At 35.8% G+C, this 15190-nt stretch overlaps 2 protein-coding genes across 2 annotated transcripts; both read right to left on the reverse strand.

The window, feature by feature from the left end:
* Positions 1-2340: 2340 nt before the first annotated feature.
* Positions 2341-3423, reverse strand: LOC116018939 (PRA1 family protein B1-like). Its single transcript, XM_031258995.1, has one exon. It carries the CDS (start codon positions 3308-3310, stop codon positions 2657-2659), a length of 654 nt encoding a protein of 217 aa, XP_031114855.1. The 5' UTR covers positions 3311-3423; the 3' UTR covers positions 2341-2656.
* A 3070-nt stretch (positions 3424-6493) lies between these two features.
* Positions 6494-11590, reverse strand: LOC116019242. Its single transcript, XM_031259390.1, has 9 exons — positions 11384-11590; positions 10329-10517; positions 9906-9991; positions 9709-9762; positions 8761-9015; positions 8593-8655; positions 8214-8282; positions 8062-8107; positions 6494-6926 (listed from the first exon to the last, which is right to left on the reverse strand). Exons 1-9 carry the CDS (start codon positions 11415-11417, stop codon positions 6883-6885), a joined length of 840 nt encoding a protein of 279 aa, XP_031115250.1. The 5' UTR covers positions 11418-11590; the 3' UTR covers positions 6494-6882.
* Positions 11591-15190: the final 3600 nt, after the last annotated feature.

The following is a 15190-nucleotide window of genomic DNA, read 5'->3' on the forward strand; positions in this document are numbered from 1 at the left end:
CATAATATGTTGAAGACCCAAGGAATACGGTCCAGCCCATTGCAAATCTTGATCATGAGGCTAGAAGGTCATTAGCAATCCTGTTTTGTTCCCTATATACACGTACAATATGCATTTCCACTACCGAGACATATCTCACTTGTACTCCTCCAATTAAAGAACGTTATATACTTTCTCTATGCAACTATTATGTCTCAAATTTAAAAAAAAAAAAAATCATTTTTTAAAAATTATTAGTAGTTGACACTTTTTAGAAAAATATGTATTTTAATACTTTTCATTGGACAAACATTAATTGACCATTAACAGATGATGTTGGATGCTTCCTAAAATTGGGGTTGGCTCATTTGCAACCAACCAAAGAAGCCTGGGTTATAGCATTAAAAAGAGTGGGGGCAAGGAGTGAAGAATGACAGTGTTGCCAACTACGGAGTATATAAAAAGCTGTTTCACATACTACATAAACACTGATTTTGACCCTTGAGTGGTGCCACTGCCAGTGACCTGCACTTGAAGTCCAGTAGAACACCAATCAGGCATCAACCATATTCCAACACAGCTTAATCACTGCCAAGAGTAACACTTCTATGGTTTTTTCTTCCCCTACTTTTGTCTCAGTTACTTTAGAATTTTGACAATTGCATTCTTCTTTTCTTTTTTTAATGTTCAAATCAACATTCTCTGTCAAATACTAAAGGTGACCACATGTGCAAGCAACACACGTGAGTTATTTTTCCAAATTTTGGTCCCTATTGTTTGCTGTCTTCTGGTATATTGTCCTTATTCCACAACCCAGAGCTAAATCCAATAGGTGGGACCAGATTTTGACAAATTATACCATAAAGTCTACCTTTGCATTATGAGACTTGATCGAAAAATAACCTTCAGATTTTAGACATGCAGTTGACGCATTTTATATTAGTAAACAAATTAACCAACATCTTATATGTTTGCAGTTAACATATTTTGTACCTACATTTAACAATTTGTGTTTGTAGTTGTTATGTTATGTGTCTTCGATTTATTTACAGGTACAGAAAATGATAACTGCATGTATAGAATATTTCGACTAGGGTTCACAATGCAATATGAACCCTGGTCCGTGGTATAACAATTGTCAAATTTTGGGGTGGGGGAAGAACCCTCCATTTCCATCAAGGTATGCCCTTCCAACTAAAACCCTCCATTTCTTGTCAGTTCTCAACTGTTCCTTTTGGTACATTTCATCAAGCAAAGACAATCTCACATTCAGTATTCAACCAGGGCCCATCACATGAAGAATGCATTGAAATATCAAGATCCATTACCACAGATCAATTAGTTGCAGGCCCATCACAAACTCAAAGGGGCTGCTAGATCATCTAGTTCTGTCAACACAACTGTTAGAGTATAGTATTAGAGGAAGCCAATCAAGGATTAACTTCTTGGAAGAACAAGTTCACCATATGAACAGCATCCACTGTCTTGGCACTATGATAAGTTGTGCCATTTTCAGAAAACAATCAGCCATCACAACAATGGAGTCATGGCCTGTAATGGTTTTTGGCACACAACTCCAAAGTCCATGCTTAGTTCCTGCCAAGGGGTTAAGAGATGAGGAATTGGGAGACATGTGAAGGCCTGTGTGATTCTTTGTCTTTCCCTTGGCCATTTGACATTGGGAAACCAGAACTGCAAAATCATGTGTAAGACAAAGCCACAAATATCTCTCTTCTGCACCTGCATTTTTATCCTGCCTAAACTAACTTCCACCATGTAATTCCCATGTGACCAGAACAGTGGTATTAGTTTGTGACTCTAAGTAGTAGGTCATCCAATCCCTGTTTCCCTCAAATGTACCCAAAAAAAACACTATCCACAAGCCATGCTCTTAGAGTAGGTTTACTAAGCTAAGACATGTGACTAGAATTATCATTATCATCATAGTATCTTTATGTTTTACACTTCATGTTCTTCGACAACAAGGAAATAAATAAAAAAGGTATTCTTAGCTATAGCCAACAACTCAACTTGGGAAGGAAGTTTGTTTCCAAGGCTTGAAGTATTAAAACCTAGCTTACACTTGCATTGCCACACAGATAAAGAAAAGATCTCAACACTATAGTGCACCAACAATGACACACCAATTGATTGTGAGAATGCAAGCAACACAAACAGACTAAGATTAGTACATATAATATCCTAATAACACACCAATCTTGAATTGTTCATAATATTATTCGAATTCACAGGAAGCTAGATAAGAAATTTGAATTGAAAGACTGCATTGCAGTTCATTCACTCTTAGTACCATAGAAGCAAATACATATAATAGAGAACAGTATCCCATGGAAACATCAATGAAATGAAAGCCAAGATTCATATTGAAATGTAACAATTAACAGATTGCAAACTCCATCATGAAAATCAATGATTTAATGATACAGACACAAGGAAATCAAGGATAGCAAATGTATATAGATCTAAATTAGGAGATAACAGATCCAAACTAGATACAGAGTATCTAACGAATTTCTGCAAAATCAGTGGCTATTTCTCATTTTAATATCACAGTTCAATTTGAGTAGGTAACCAAATTAACCACGTATGTGTAGAAGCCTTAACGAACCTCCTTTGTGTTCTCCACTTGAATGAGATCTAATCAGATGCGATCTGATTACACGCGAGTTGCGACGGCTGGGGCAGCGGCAGCGGCTGCGGTGGAGGCCGCACCGCCGAGAAAGGAGAGGAATCCGGCGTTGGCTGGCTCCTGATCGTCAAGGAACAAGTCCTCCGGAATCCTAAAAGCTCCATGAGTACACACGAGAGCTAATCCGACAAGAAGAGCGGAGATGAGTAGCGATCCGACGCTAGTGAGGAACACGACAACAATGGTAGACACAACTAAGATCCCGAGCGTTTCACGGTCGGAGAAGGTGCGGCCGAAGATGACGACGGGCTGATCCGACGGCCGGAAGAGGTAGAGGAAGAACCAGGCAGCGAGGAGGGCCAGGAGAACGAGGAGAGACAACGGGTGAGAGAGGAGCGAGAAAGCGAGTACGGCAGCGAGTAAAGCGACGTAGTTGACGCGGAAGTAGGAGAAGTTCTTGCGCACGCGCGAGGCGGCCTCGGAGAGAGTGTCCGGCCGGGAAAAGGAGGACCGATCCAGAAGCTCCGACCACGGCCGTCGCAGAGACAAGCCTTGCCTGATGGAGGAGGAAAGACGGGAGATGAACGCTCGAAAAGCTGGAGTGGAGATTCCCGTCTGAGCCTGGCCGGCGGCGGCGGCGGATTGCGGAGCCGAGATCGGAATCGTCGCAGGTGAAGCCATCTTGTGTCTCTCTCTCTCTCTCTCCTTGTTCGCGACGTGTAATCGAGAGTGGAGAGAACAGAGAAACGGCCGACTCAGACGTTAACAAGTGCGATTCTTTTACTGGGGCCGGAAACGAGTGTTAACCAATTACTAAGCCAATGTCGGTCCAATGGTCAAACTTATAGCCAATCCCCCAATTCCCCAACTCATGCATCCACTGATCCACCGTCATTTTTGCTGCAAGAGTCTCTCTAAAGATAGATTTGAGAATGATGGGAATATTAGTTTAGGTGTATAACAATCTCTTCTTCTTCTTTTTTTGAGTTAATTCCATTTTTGGTCCTAGATTTATAGGTGGAATTCCACTTTAAGTCCATTTTTATTAGAACATCCATTTTTAGTCCTAGTATTATTGTGGCATGACCATTTTTTGTCCTTTATCAACAAAACAGTTTAAATATCGTTAAATTCAAGGAAGTTTCGATCTTCAATTATGAACGTTTTCAAAAAAATAAACATTAAAAATATAACGGTTCAAAATACTTTATATAAAAAAGATTGAAACTTCTTTGTATTTAACAATATTTTGACGATTTTGTTGATGGAGGACTAAAAATGGTCATGCCGCAATAATACTAGGACTAAATGAGGATGTTTTAATAAAAAAAAGGACTAAAAATAAATTTTCACCTATAAATCTAAGACCAAAAATGGATTAACTCATTTTTTTTATGATATACTGACTTTTTCGTGATTAAACTAATTTAGGGTAATTCAAATGGGATACAATTTAGGTGATAATCGATCTCCTAGAATTCTTCCCCACAAAGAGAGCTCACTCGCTACTTGAGCTACCAGATGGTACACTATGATAATGGTTTGCATAAAATGCATTATCCTTCTTGTTCTCTACTTTCGAACAATGGAATCAAATATGAAAAAATAAAAATAATAGAAAGATAATTGTTTATACATTGAATATGAAACCTTTATATATATATATATATATATATATATATATATATATATATATATATATATATATATATATATATATAAACATAATAAGTTTCAATCCAGGTTATACCATTGATTTATGTCCGTTTTTTCTGTTAAATTTTTGTATACATTATGCTTTGTGCTATACAATTTTATGGACAAAAATATCTCTACCCTTATAACTTCTATTATCTTTTCTCATTAGTATTACCATGCATATGTATACACAATATTTTTTTCTTTTATTCTACAATGTTAATAATGTATGCAAACATGGTATTATAAGAAATAAGTTTGATTTCATTTAATTTTAATTAAATCTTACCATAATTATATTTAGTAATATATCATATCTAAATTTCTTATTTCAATAATATTAATCATACCATATATACTTTTATTTAATATAATATGAATTCTAAAACTATAAATTTTTTTTTAAAAAAATTGGCTATAATTTTTTTTAAAAATATTTTAATATTTAGTATTGATATTGAACATACTTTTGTGTATCCCGCATATAAAATATTAATATATATATATATATATATATATATATATATATATATATATATATATATATTATTTTTATTTAATTTTATTTTAATTTCATTTGTTATTTACTATCGAACAATATTCAAATGTTTGATCTAAACACCAAATTTTTAATCAAAAAATCAACTCAAAGTTTTTAATGTAAAACACTCTTACAAAAGCAATCCATCCAACCATTAGTTTTTGATGTATTCTTTCCCTAGCAATATTAAAGGATAGGATGCTTAAAGAAGTGAGTAAGGCAAAATCTAGCAAAAAAGAATAAAAAAGAACTCTTGCAAGAAAGCATAAGAAAGAACTCGTAAACTTTTATTTGGAACTTGGTTCTAAGAATGTTCGAATGTTACAAAATGAGTCCCTTGAGGGGTATTTATACACATTACACATCTTAATAGAAGGTGAAAATCTACTAGATCCTATGACTATAAATCTATTTCTAAAACTCTTCCTAAAATTATATACAATCCCTTTGAATTTTAAAAGGTTCTAGAATATTCTATAAATCTCTACACTACTAGTGCTATGTACAAGTTTTCAGAAAATTTTACAAACTATGGGAAAATATGTACTAGTCCAAGAAAGGTCTAAAACAATGTAACAAACCTTAAATTGTGTAGCAAAGTGGTACGGACACTACATCCTCCATACCAACCATCGCAACGATATAGCAACACAAATTTGAACTTAGCTCTAATGCCACTTGTCACGGGCCTAGAGTCTAGCACAACACATAGCGCCTGTGCGGCATCCCAAGCCCCTCTTACCTCGCAGAGGCCGGGACCATCCTTACCCCCATACCGTGCCAAATGATCTCGCCCTACCATGGGCTCATGAGAGGAACGACAATAGCTCTAGACAAGTTATACATTTCGAATCGCATCGGTCTCTTTCCATAGACAAGTCCAAGACTAGTAATAAATTCTCCGAACTTAACCGGATTGACATGCCTAACTTGACCAGACCTTAACATCTACGACAGAACCATCTTTAACAGTATTGTCACCCTACCCATTTTATGATAAGATGACCCGTTAGTCAATTCATTCATTGAGTCTAACACGGTCACATAATCTGTGCATAACAATAGTCTTACTAAACAATCTTCTTACATGAGCAATACAATCGTTTTAATCCCACCACTCTTCCCAATGAAGTCTAAAAAGTGACCCGATATTTTTTTTCTTAACTACTTTAAAGTATTTTCTGGATAAATCCTACAAACCAAAAGTAACCACAAAAGGAAGACTTTAGACTATCCGCATTGGTATTTTAGCAATTACAAAGCTTGACATTTTTTTTAAAAAAAAATTACGTATTGCAATTCTAGTGTCAGAATTGTAACACAATTGCAACCAGCCTTTTGAATTTATTCTTATTATTATAATTATTATTAGTACTTTATTGACAAAAAATAAATTTTAAATAAAATGATATGAAAGTGGTACCACTATTGAAAGAAAAGAAAGAATTGCATGGATAAATAGTGGGTATCGCACATGGAAATCGGAATCGGATTGGGTATCAAATACTTGGTAAGGATAATGAGTTTTGGTAAAAGTATTTAGCATGTTTAGTAGTTGGGTGGAATGGGAATGATTATTAATAATTGTGGAAGAAATGATGAAGGGAAATGAAACTCTTATTTAATAAGGGTATGAATTTTCTCATTAATGGAGTATTCCAAACCCATAGTAGCATTCTCAAAACCTATCAACCAAATACTAACAACCACTTTTATACTTATTCCTTATGCCTAAACCCACCAACCAAAAATAATTGTAAATTTAGTGTTATGACATTTTGAAGGTAAAAATACGACATTTTGAAAGTGAGAGAAAATTACAAACTTAGCTCTCAAAAAGTAACAGTAAACACCACCCTTCTATACCCTATTCTACCAAATCAAGATTATGAGGCGCATGGGGCAAAATAGTGGATAATTACTAGAAAACAAAGAACTCGTCTGCTTGATCTCTTAAAATGGGAACCAACACAACATAGTATTGCCACAAAAATCTTCGGTTCATACCATGAAACTATGGTAGCACAGCAACAAGTGGATCTCCATAGCCAACAGCTTCTGTAAATGTAAAGAGAGCAGTTGAACAATGAGAAAAATCTCTGGGGTGATTATTGTAAACTTCAGTGCGTCAAAAGGGCGGGTGAAGAATGAGAAAAATGTTACGGGACATGAATCAACAATGAGCTTATCCTTATAACATACATGGAAAATAATTCTGACACGAGTAATACTACATATACTCTCACTTTTTACTCCATATTTACATGGCACGATTGATAAAAACAATGAGTCACAGTTTTTATATTGATGGATATATTAGGTAACGGACCAAAGCAAACCGACCCAAAATAGCGGAGCAAAGGAGACCCGAGCGGACCGGACCCGGGGTCAAGCTCCGTGCTTGACCCGGGCCGCCTAGGCCATGGTCGGACCCCTTGGGCCTTGACCATGGCCGTGGCGTTCACCTTGGGCCTCGGCCCAAGCCATGGCCAAGCTCAGGTCGACCTCAGCCCAAGCCGTGGCTGACCACTGGTCGGCCTCAGTTGGAGGCCTCGGCTAAGGCTTGGCTGAGCTCGGATCGGAGGCGAGCTCGGCCGAGGAGGCTCGGACGGATGCGGTCCAAGTTTGTTGCAACCAACTCCGCCTTTTTAGGGGGGCAGTTAGGGAGTTTAGTATGTATAAATACCTTTGCTATTGTCTCATTAAGACATTCATATCTATCTTTGTCCTGATCTACTCTTGTAATAGCTTTACATCTACTTTGTAATAGCATGACAACTACAACTTAATAGAATATTTGGTCTCCATGACCCTACTACACTTGTTTCGCCTATTTTTCCTATCCATTTACTATTCCTTTATTTATCGGGTTTATTGATCCGGTCTACCCGGGTTAATTAAATCCATCATATATATTTCTTTTTCTTCCTCCAATAAAATTCAGACACGTGGCAGGAGTAAAACTCCCTAGAGTACAGTTATCATTTTCCCCTTTAACACCCTTCATCCCTTTAGGGGCATACTGAGCTGCCTATTGGTTGTAAAATTTCTATACATTCCCTGACAGCTCCAGAATAAATATATATAGAAGGAATTTGAGATAAATTATATACTAAACCTGAGTTTTGAAAAGATTTGAGAATATACTTTATTAAAAAAACTCATTTCATAATGAATAAAAAAAAAGGCATACCTCCATCATCATAGAGGATCTTCAAGACTTTTCCAGCCACATCTGCCTGTTCAGCAAAATAATTCGGAGGAAAAAGGAAGAATCATGAAATCATCCCACGTTGAAAGTTGATGCATATTATAATTTATAAAAAGCAAATTTTAGAAGCTCACTTTGACTGGAACCTCAGAACTAAACTGATCCAGAAAGCCAATAGTTTGTCCTGCTTTTATAATATCGCCCTGCATATTAAAGTATGCAATTTTATGCAATTCATGCATTAAAGGGAACTCCAATAGATGTAGCATTCAGTATAAGCATAATCAACTAATATCGGTTTCAAAAACTCAACCAAAAAAGTGAGTTCTCAGGGTATAGAAGTAAATACAAAATGAAAGGTCCTATTAATCCTTTCCAACCCATGAAGCATATATAACTTTTACTGAGGAAAAAGTTCGCTGATAGAGTTCACAAGTGTTATGGCATGAGGGTTATGTACGATTCATTGAAAATATATTAGCTTCAAAATTAGATGGGGTTCACGAGTGCTACCTCCTTGCAGGCAAGTGGTAGCTTCTTTCCCTTTGCAGTTCTAGCCCTTCGAAATGAGCCAACCTATATATCAAGAAGAGTAAACTTATCAAGAAGAGAGAGAAAGTTGCTAGTAAATGATACTCCGTAATACCAAACAAAATGTTACCATAGACATGAAATACATACAGCTTGAGATAATACTAGAACATAACCACTAGATCCGGAAGCCTCTAGTGCAGCCAACTTTGCTGACTTCTCGGTGGAGACATTTATAAATGGGCTAGATTTTTCAGATGGTTTTGATGGAGATGCTGAAGAAGCAGCAGACAATGAGTCAACTGCTGGTTGACTTGGACTAGGCGGTGCTGTGGGAGAGACAACTGGGGCTGGGACTGCTGTAGCCTCAATTTTCCGCAATAGGTGCATCTCAAAATCCCCAGCCTATAGCAAACAAGAAGAAAATACTTAATAGCATATCGTTGTAACAAAACCCCGCTAAATGGGCAGTTACATAACATGACAATTTAAAATAAATGGTTGTTTAGAGTCAACCCCAACTCTTGTTGCTACATTTACAGAATAGATGAATAATTTTACTTTGAAACCAAGGATGTAAGAGCTTAGATATACAAAATATTTCTTCCTTTTCAATATAAAATTTGTTTTAAAAAATATGATCCAGATCGCATACTAATAAATTACACAAAGTGCCGACCGATTTAGGAATTGCAATATGCATTTTATATCAAATTCTTATTTAATAATAGCAGATAAATACAATTTCCTTGTGTTTTAACCAAAGATTACATGCACTGTCACAAATGTAAAATTTCATATTGATACTGATATAGTTCTTGTTTTTGTAGAATTCTTTAGACCAATCTATAGTTTTAGCTAAAGATAAAATACAGTGGAGATACTTTTTCCCTTGCACAATGCATAACTCCTGAAACTCATTCTTTCGAGTTAAGGTGCATGCCGGTATTGGACCAACTACTAACTGTATGCAGTATACTCAAACGCCTGAAACAATTCCGTTTTCATAATCGAATTTTGCTTTTCAGAATATTTTCTATAAGACCAACAAGACAGGAGGGACACAGAGATAAGGCAACAGGTAAAGAAATTTATTACCTTAAGTTTCAACTCAGCAATTTCTGTGTCATCACAGACTTCTGTGATTAGGGCCTGAAAGAAAACAAAGACGAAAGCTTCTCATGCTTCATGCCATAATAAAAGGAGTTCCCATATTTGTATCAAAATAAATAATGCACGAGAAGCTACTATAAAAAGAAAGGTTATAAGTAGCAATATCCAAAAAGATAAACCACCTCAAAACCATCAGGGAATATAGCTTGTGTCAGGGAATTCTTCTCATCTGGCACAGTTTGTTGGCTATCAGTCAGAACAGCTGCTCCTTTAGCATCAACCATATTCAGGTTTAGAAATTAGAAATCGTAAAAACAATAAATATTTACATGTTACAGTAAATAACTATGGCACCAAGACTCTTTCATCCACTATACAATATGCTAATGTTAAAATATGGAAACAAAAACGAGAGTCTAAGCTCCAAGATACATTCATTCATGATTAGTGAGGAAGATTACAGGAAATAGAACTCAATATTGAATTAAGAGAGAGCATATCAGTCTTGGATACACAAAAAGTAGGTTGTTGAATGGTACAAAAAAATGAGTTGACTTCATACAAGTACGATGCAAATTCGCATAATAGAAAGAACATCAACTAACCATTCAAATTTGTTGGTATAGTTTCTGGTGTCTTTGCAGATGACATTACTAATCTGTTGTCCCTGTTTCGCGAACAGATGAGCTTCCCGCCAAATGTCAAGCCACTTCTGTTGGAGAATGCAGCATTATTCATGGGAACCACACCAGCCATATCCAATATCGACTTCAGGTGAGAATTACCAACAGAATCTTGAAAAAGACAAGAAACTTATTTTAGCATCAAAATGATTAAACAACATGAGACACCAAAAATCACATCACAACCCCACAGGAAAAGTGGATAGAAAGAATCCATTCTATCCGCCTAAGCATAAATATCAAACTGCAGATTCAGATAATAAGCAAACCTCAAAGAGCTCTGGTCATTAGACTCTTTTCTATAGATGTAAAAAAACTAAAAACACACTAAACAACCCATGAATCCATGATTCATAACACTCCATGATTTTTCAAGTCAACTATGGAGCATTGCACAGCTTGCTCTACTTATATCTAATAATGCCCAAAGCAACAATAAGCCAACAGCCAAGTAACCATCCCATCTTCCAAAATACCCCAAGAGAGACAGAGAGGACATTCATATCCAAACATCAAGGTGAATTTATATAAAAGAAAAAAAAATCAGTGCTTGGTTGACAAATGTACTCTCAATTCCAAGAATCATTCATTTTTAATTTAATTAGCAATTAAGCCAAGGACCTTGTGGTCAAGTAGTGACTCTCCCAAATAGGAGGTCATGAGAATGAGATCAAGCCTAAGTGGAGGCAATATTGACTATGTGTTTCAACAAGTTGAGAAAGAGTAGTACTAAAAAGAATTAGCAATTAATCCCAAAGAGAATGCGGGAGCTCAATCTCATGGATCTAAGGAAACAAACATTAATTTTAGCAGTAAAAGAGCATGCGAAGCTCAATCTCATAATGAGCTGGTATAAGAGGTAAAAAGTCAATAGGGATGCTCATATAAAGAAGTTTGTTAGTGCATAAATGAGCGCGCATTCAACATACAAATACACAGACACATATGTCGAGAGAGAGAGAGAGAGAGAGAATTACGGTGGAGGGAGCGGAGAACGGCGGCTGATTCCATGGGCGGAGAAAGAAATGCAGATCTGTCTGGGAAGTTTTTAGGAAAAAAATGAGGTTTACAGAAGAGATATGGAAAGGAAGTTTATAGCAAGATAGCTGTGAAAACAATGAGAATCTGAAGCACTGCTTTGAAATGTCCGTCACACTCTCATCTGTTTCTTCACCCACTCCCCTAACCGTATGTTGTCCCTTTGGCCCCCTGCTAACGTGCGCTCGTCTCGTCTCGCTATAGATTCAATTACTGACGTGTAATGCTTTGATTGTTTAATAAAACGTTTCATTCAATAAAAATTGAATATTTGGTTGAAGTTACACTCTACGGAATACATCTATTGATAATGGTTCAAATACATTTATTTCCATTAGTTATTTCTTATTAATTTGATTTATTTCTTGTTTATATTGATTGAATTTGGTATTTAGTTTTTCATCATTTGATTTTAGATATTTCTAAGTAAGAATGACAAAATAGAACAATTCGTGACATTTTACAGTATTTTCGCTATAACTATGTCATACAAAGTCTAATTCAAGTGATTAATGGGAAGCTAATGAAATCCTCTACAACTTTCATGTTGAATACTTTGAGAGATTTAGGAAGTATTGATGCCAGAAAATCAGAAGATTCAGACACGCCTAAAGAATCCGTACTCTCAAGAATGCTTTGATCATATCTTCCTCATATGAAGTCCAATTAAAGTAACCCAATTGGTTTTGGAAATCTAAGAGAGTGTCATGACCGTAATATCAAACTGAGGATGAAAATTAACATGCCAGGCAACATAACGGTGACATGCCTATGTCACCTAGGTAGTGTTATTGGGTCGTAATTGACACAGTTGCGTCGCGGTCCGTGCCAGCTGCAGAAATTATATTATAAACTCTGTTTTGAGATATTTTGAAGGACTTTTAGACCCGAGACTTCAAGAAATAGTGCAATTACACTCTTGGGGCTTCAACCACTCATGGGAAAGCATCTTTACATCTTGGGGAAGCTTAGAGTAATGATTTCTTCATGGATTAAAGGGGTTTTCCGGAGTTTTTCATTTCTTTTCTCATTTCTGTAACTTTTTTTCGTGTTTGCCTTCATATAGAGGTTAAACGCTATAGTAGTTGAATTTATGGAGAACCCTAGATTGAACAAGACCAAGTTCTTAATTAATTCTTGCTAATTTATAAATGCTAGTCATTTGATTCAATTGTGTGTGTGTGTGTTTTTTTTTAATTGTTCATGAGTAAATAATTGTCGACTTATTGGATTCTTGATTGATGCATGAACTTTGCAATAGAGATATCTTTAGGTAATGTAGATCCCACACAATAATAACGAGTGGAATGCAACCCTAAGAGATAGGCCAAGGTGACGTAAATCCTCTGTGTTCAAGTCAAATTGTTCAATAAACTCACAAATCGTTAATACAATATTTGGAAAGATTTTGATTTAGAAGAGATTTTAATTAATTAAGTTATGATTAGTTGTTAATATTCTTGAGAAAGATATTAACAATAAATAAGAGGACTCGCGGCCTTATGCATAAACGATTGTTATTGACACATATCTTTTATGGTCAATGATATCCAAGTACCATTTTCTCATTGATTTGTTCTCTCATTTTTGTCATCTTTACTTATTGCCTATTTATTTATCTTTCCTTTCACTCAATCAATTATTTTTCACAAATTTCGTAGGCTATATAATAGAACACCAAATAATACTCAAATCAATTATTTTTCACAAATTTCTTAGACTATATAATAGAACACCAAATAATACTAATATTTGTAGTCTATGTAGGATACCATATGCGTTACTCACACCTCTATACTTGCCTAATCAAATTTGTATAGTTGCAAATTGGGTACCATCTACCATTTTCCTATTCTTTTACTCTGTTCTTTAAAATTTGTTCTCTCATCTCAAAATTTAAAAAAAGAAAAAAAAAAAAAAGAAGTTGCATGGATACAAATAAAAGTACCCCGAAAGAGGTGGACAAGTAGGTGAATCATGATTCGTATACTTAAAAGTTACAGGTTTGATTATTGTCAACAGCTCCTTGATTGAGTCCGTCGTGTGTCTTCCTAGTGTGATTTACCTCTCTTATGTAATTTGAAGGTTATTACAAAGAACATAATTTACTCAATCTTTAGTTCTTTACTCTCATGTAGTCACGAATTTCCCTAGTCAAAAAATAAAAATAGTCTCCCAAGACTTGGCATAATGGATCGTGTTCGCACAAAACCCCCATGAAGCTTACTGCTTTTGTGTTTGATAACCACGCAATCATTCCCATGTAACTACTTTTGGCTGTGTTTGATAAACGCATACAATTCGGTCTACACCCTCTGCCTGCCTGTCCACGTTATGCCAAGAATATGTAATCACTTATATGATCAAACGCTTACCACTAAATCAAAAGTTATATCTAGTAACAAAAACATTATATTTTTATATATTCTTTAGTCTCCAGGTACTAGAATTGGCCTCCATAAACCTCCACCCAACAATAAATATAGCTAAGCATTATCCATAGATCATGCCTAGCCAACCCAAGCAATCATTATACAGTAAACCATAGTCCACATAGTGTGATACACCACAAATATGTATATCAAATGAACTTATAATATAATTAAAATTATACCTTAGTGTTGTCATAATAAACCTATTGTGTATAAAATAAAACTGAATAACAGAGCTCATACATAAATGTATATTATCAAATGAATCCGTATTAAAATTAAAATAATACTTCAATTTTGCTATAATAAACCTATTATGTGTATAAAATATAACTAAATAACAGAACTTAGAAACTAGCCCTTATAATGAGTTCTTTGATTCCCCCCATTCCCCTATTCCCCCGTTTGGAGCCAACGTCGGTCAAGTATGGCGGGTCATAGGGGGGCCCGAGCGACCAGACTTAACATAAATGTAGCCACTGGAGCCATTCTAAAAAGGGATTCCCTGCTTCCCAGACTCGTCTCGTACGGCTAGGCACTTTTTCCAGGGTCAGTAGTCTCTGCCCTTGCTTCCTCCATTGCAGGTCTTTTTCGGGCTTCTTCTCATTCTTCTTTGGCACCTACGGGTAGGTAAAATCTTTGGTCGGACATACCCTGAAACTTTAGGTCAAATCCATTTTTGGATCACTTTTTTCGGGAGCAGAGATTCTTTATACACTTTTTTTTTTTATTATATACAATCATTCTTCGTCTGCCCCGCGGGATCGGTTCAGGATCGTTCACCGGTAACAAAATCCCAATTTCCGCTATTCCGGGTTCTTATTGAGCGTAGCGAAATCAAGGTTTATGAGAAAGTAAGCGAATAGACTTGCCTTGTATAGGAAAAAGCTTCTCTTTGATAAGCGGTCATAGGGGAGTTCAGAAAGGATCTGATCGTATATATATATATATATATAGAGAGAGAGAGAGAAAGATGTATATTATCAAATAAATGTGTTTAATGATATTTTAGTATATTGTGTATATAAAATGAAACTAAATATCATAGTGTAATTAAAATTATATTTCAGTATTACTATAATTAATGAAACTAATATGCGTAAAAAAGAAACTAAACAGAGCTCATACCTTGGTCCAGAGTAAAATTTGCCCAACCCAACTACAGTATCTTTTCAACACAACTACAGTATCCGTTCAACACAACTGCAGTTTCAGATGGATGACACGGCCTCTATTCCGCGCAACTGCAGTTCCCTTTCAACAGAACTGCAGTATCAGTTCAACACAACTGCAATATCAACCATGACTCATGGT

The sequence above is a fragment of the Ipomoea triloba genome, chromosome 5, assembly GCF_003576645.1.
Source record: "Ipomoea triloba cultivar NCNSP0323 chromosome 5, ASM357664v1".
Classification (NCBI taxonomy): Eukaryota; Viridiplantae; Streptophyta; class Magnoliopsida; order Solanales; family Convolvulaceae; genus Ipomoea; species Ipomoea triloba.

Bases quoted from the DNA above. Each gene is read 5' to 3' on its own strand.
- LOC116019242 (XM_031259390.1), bottom strand. From the start codon at position 11,417: ATGGAATCAGCCGCCGTTCTCCGCTCCCTCCACC. The intron at 9,992-10,328 runs GTTAGTTGATGT...TTGATGCTAAAG, and splicing joins TATACCAACAAATTTGAATG to GAGCAGCTGTTCTGACTGAT. The intron at 8,283-8,592 runs GTAGCACTCGTG...TTTAATATGCAG, and splicing joins TACCACTTGCCTGCAAGGAG to GGCGATATTATAAAAGCAGG.
- LOC116018939 (XM_031258995.1), bottom strand. From the start codon at position 3,310: ATGGCTTCACCTGCGACGATTCCGATCTCGGCTCCGCAATCCGCCGCC.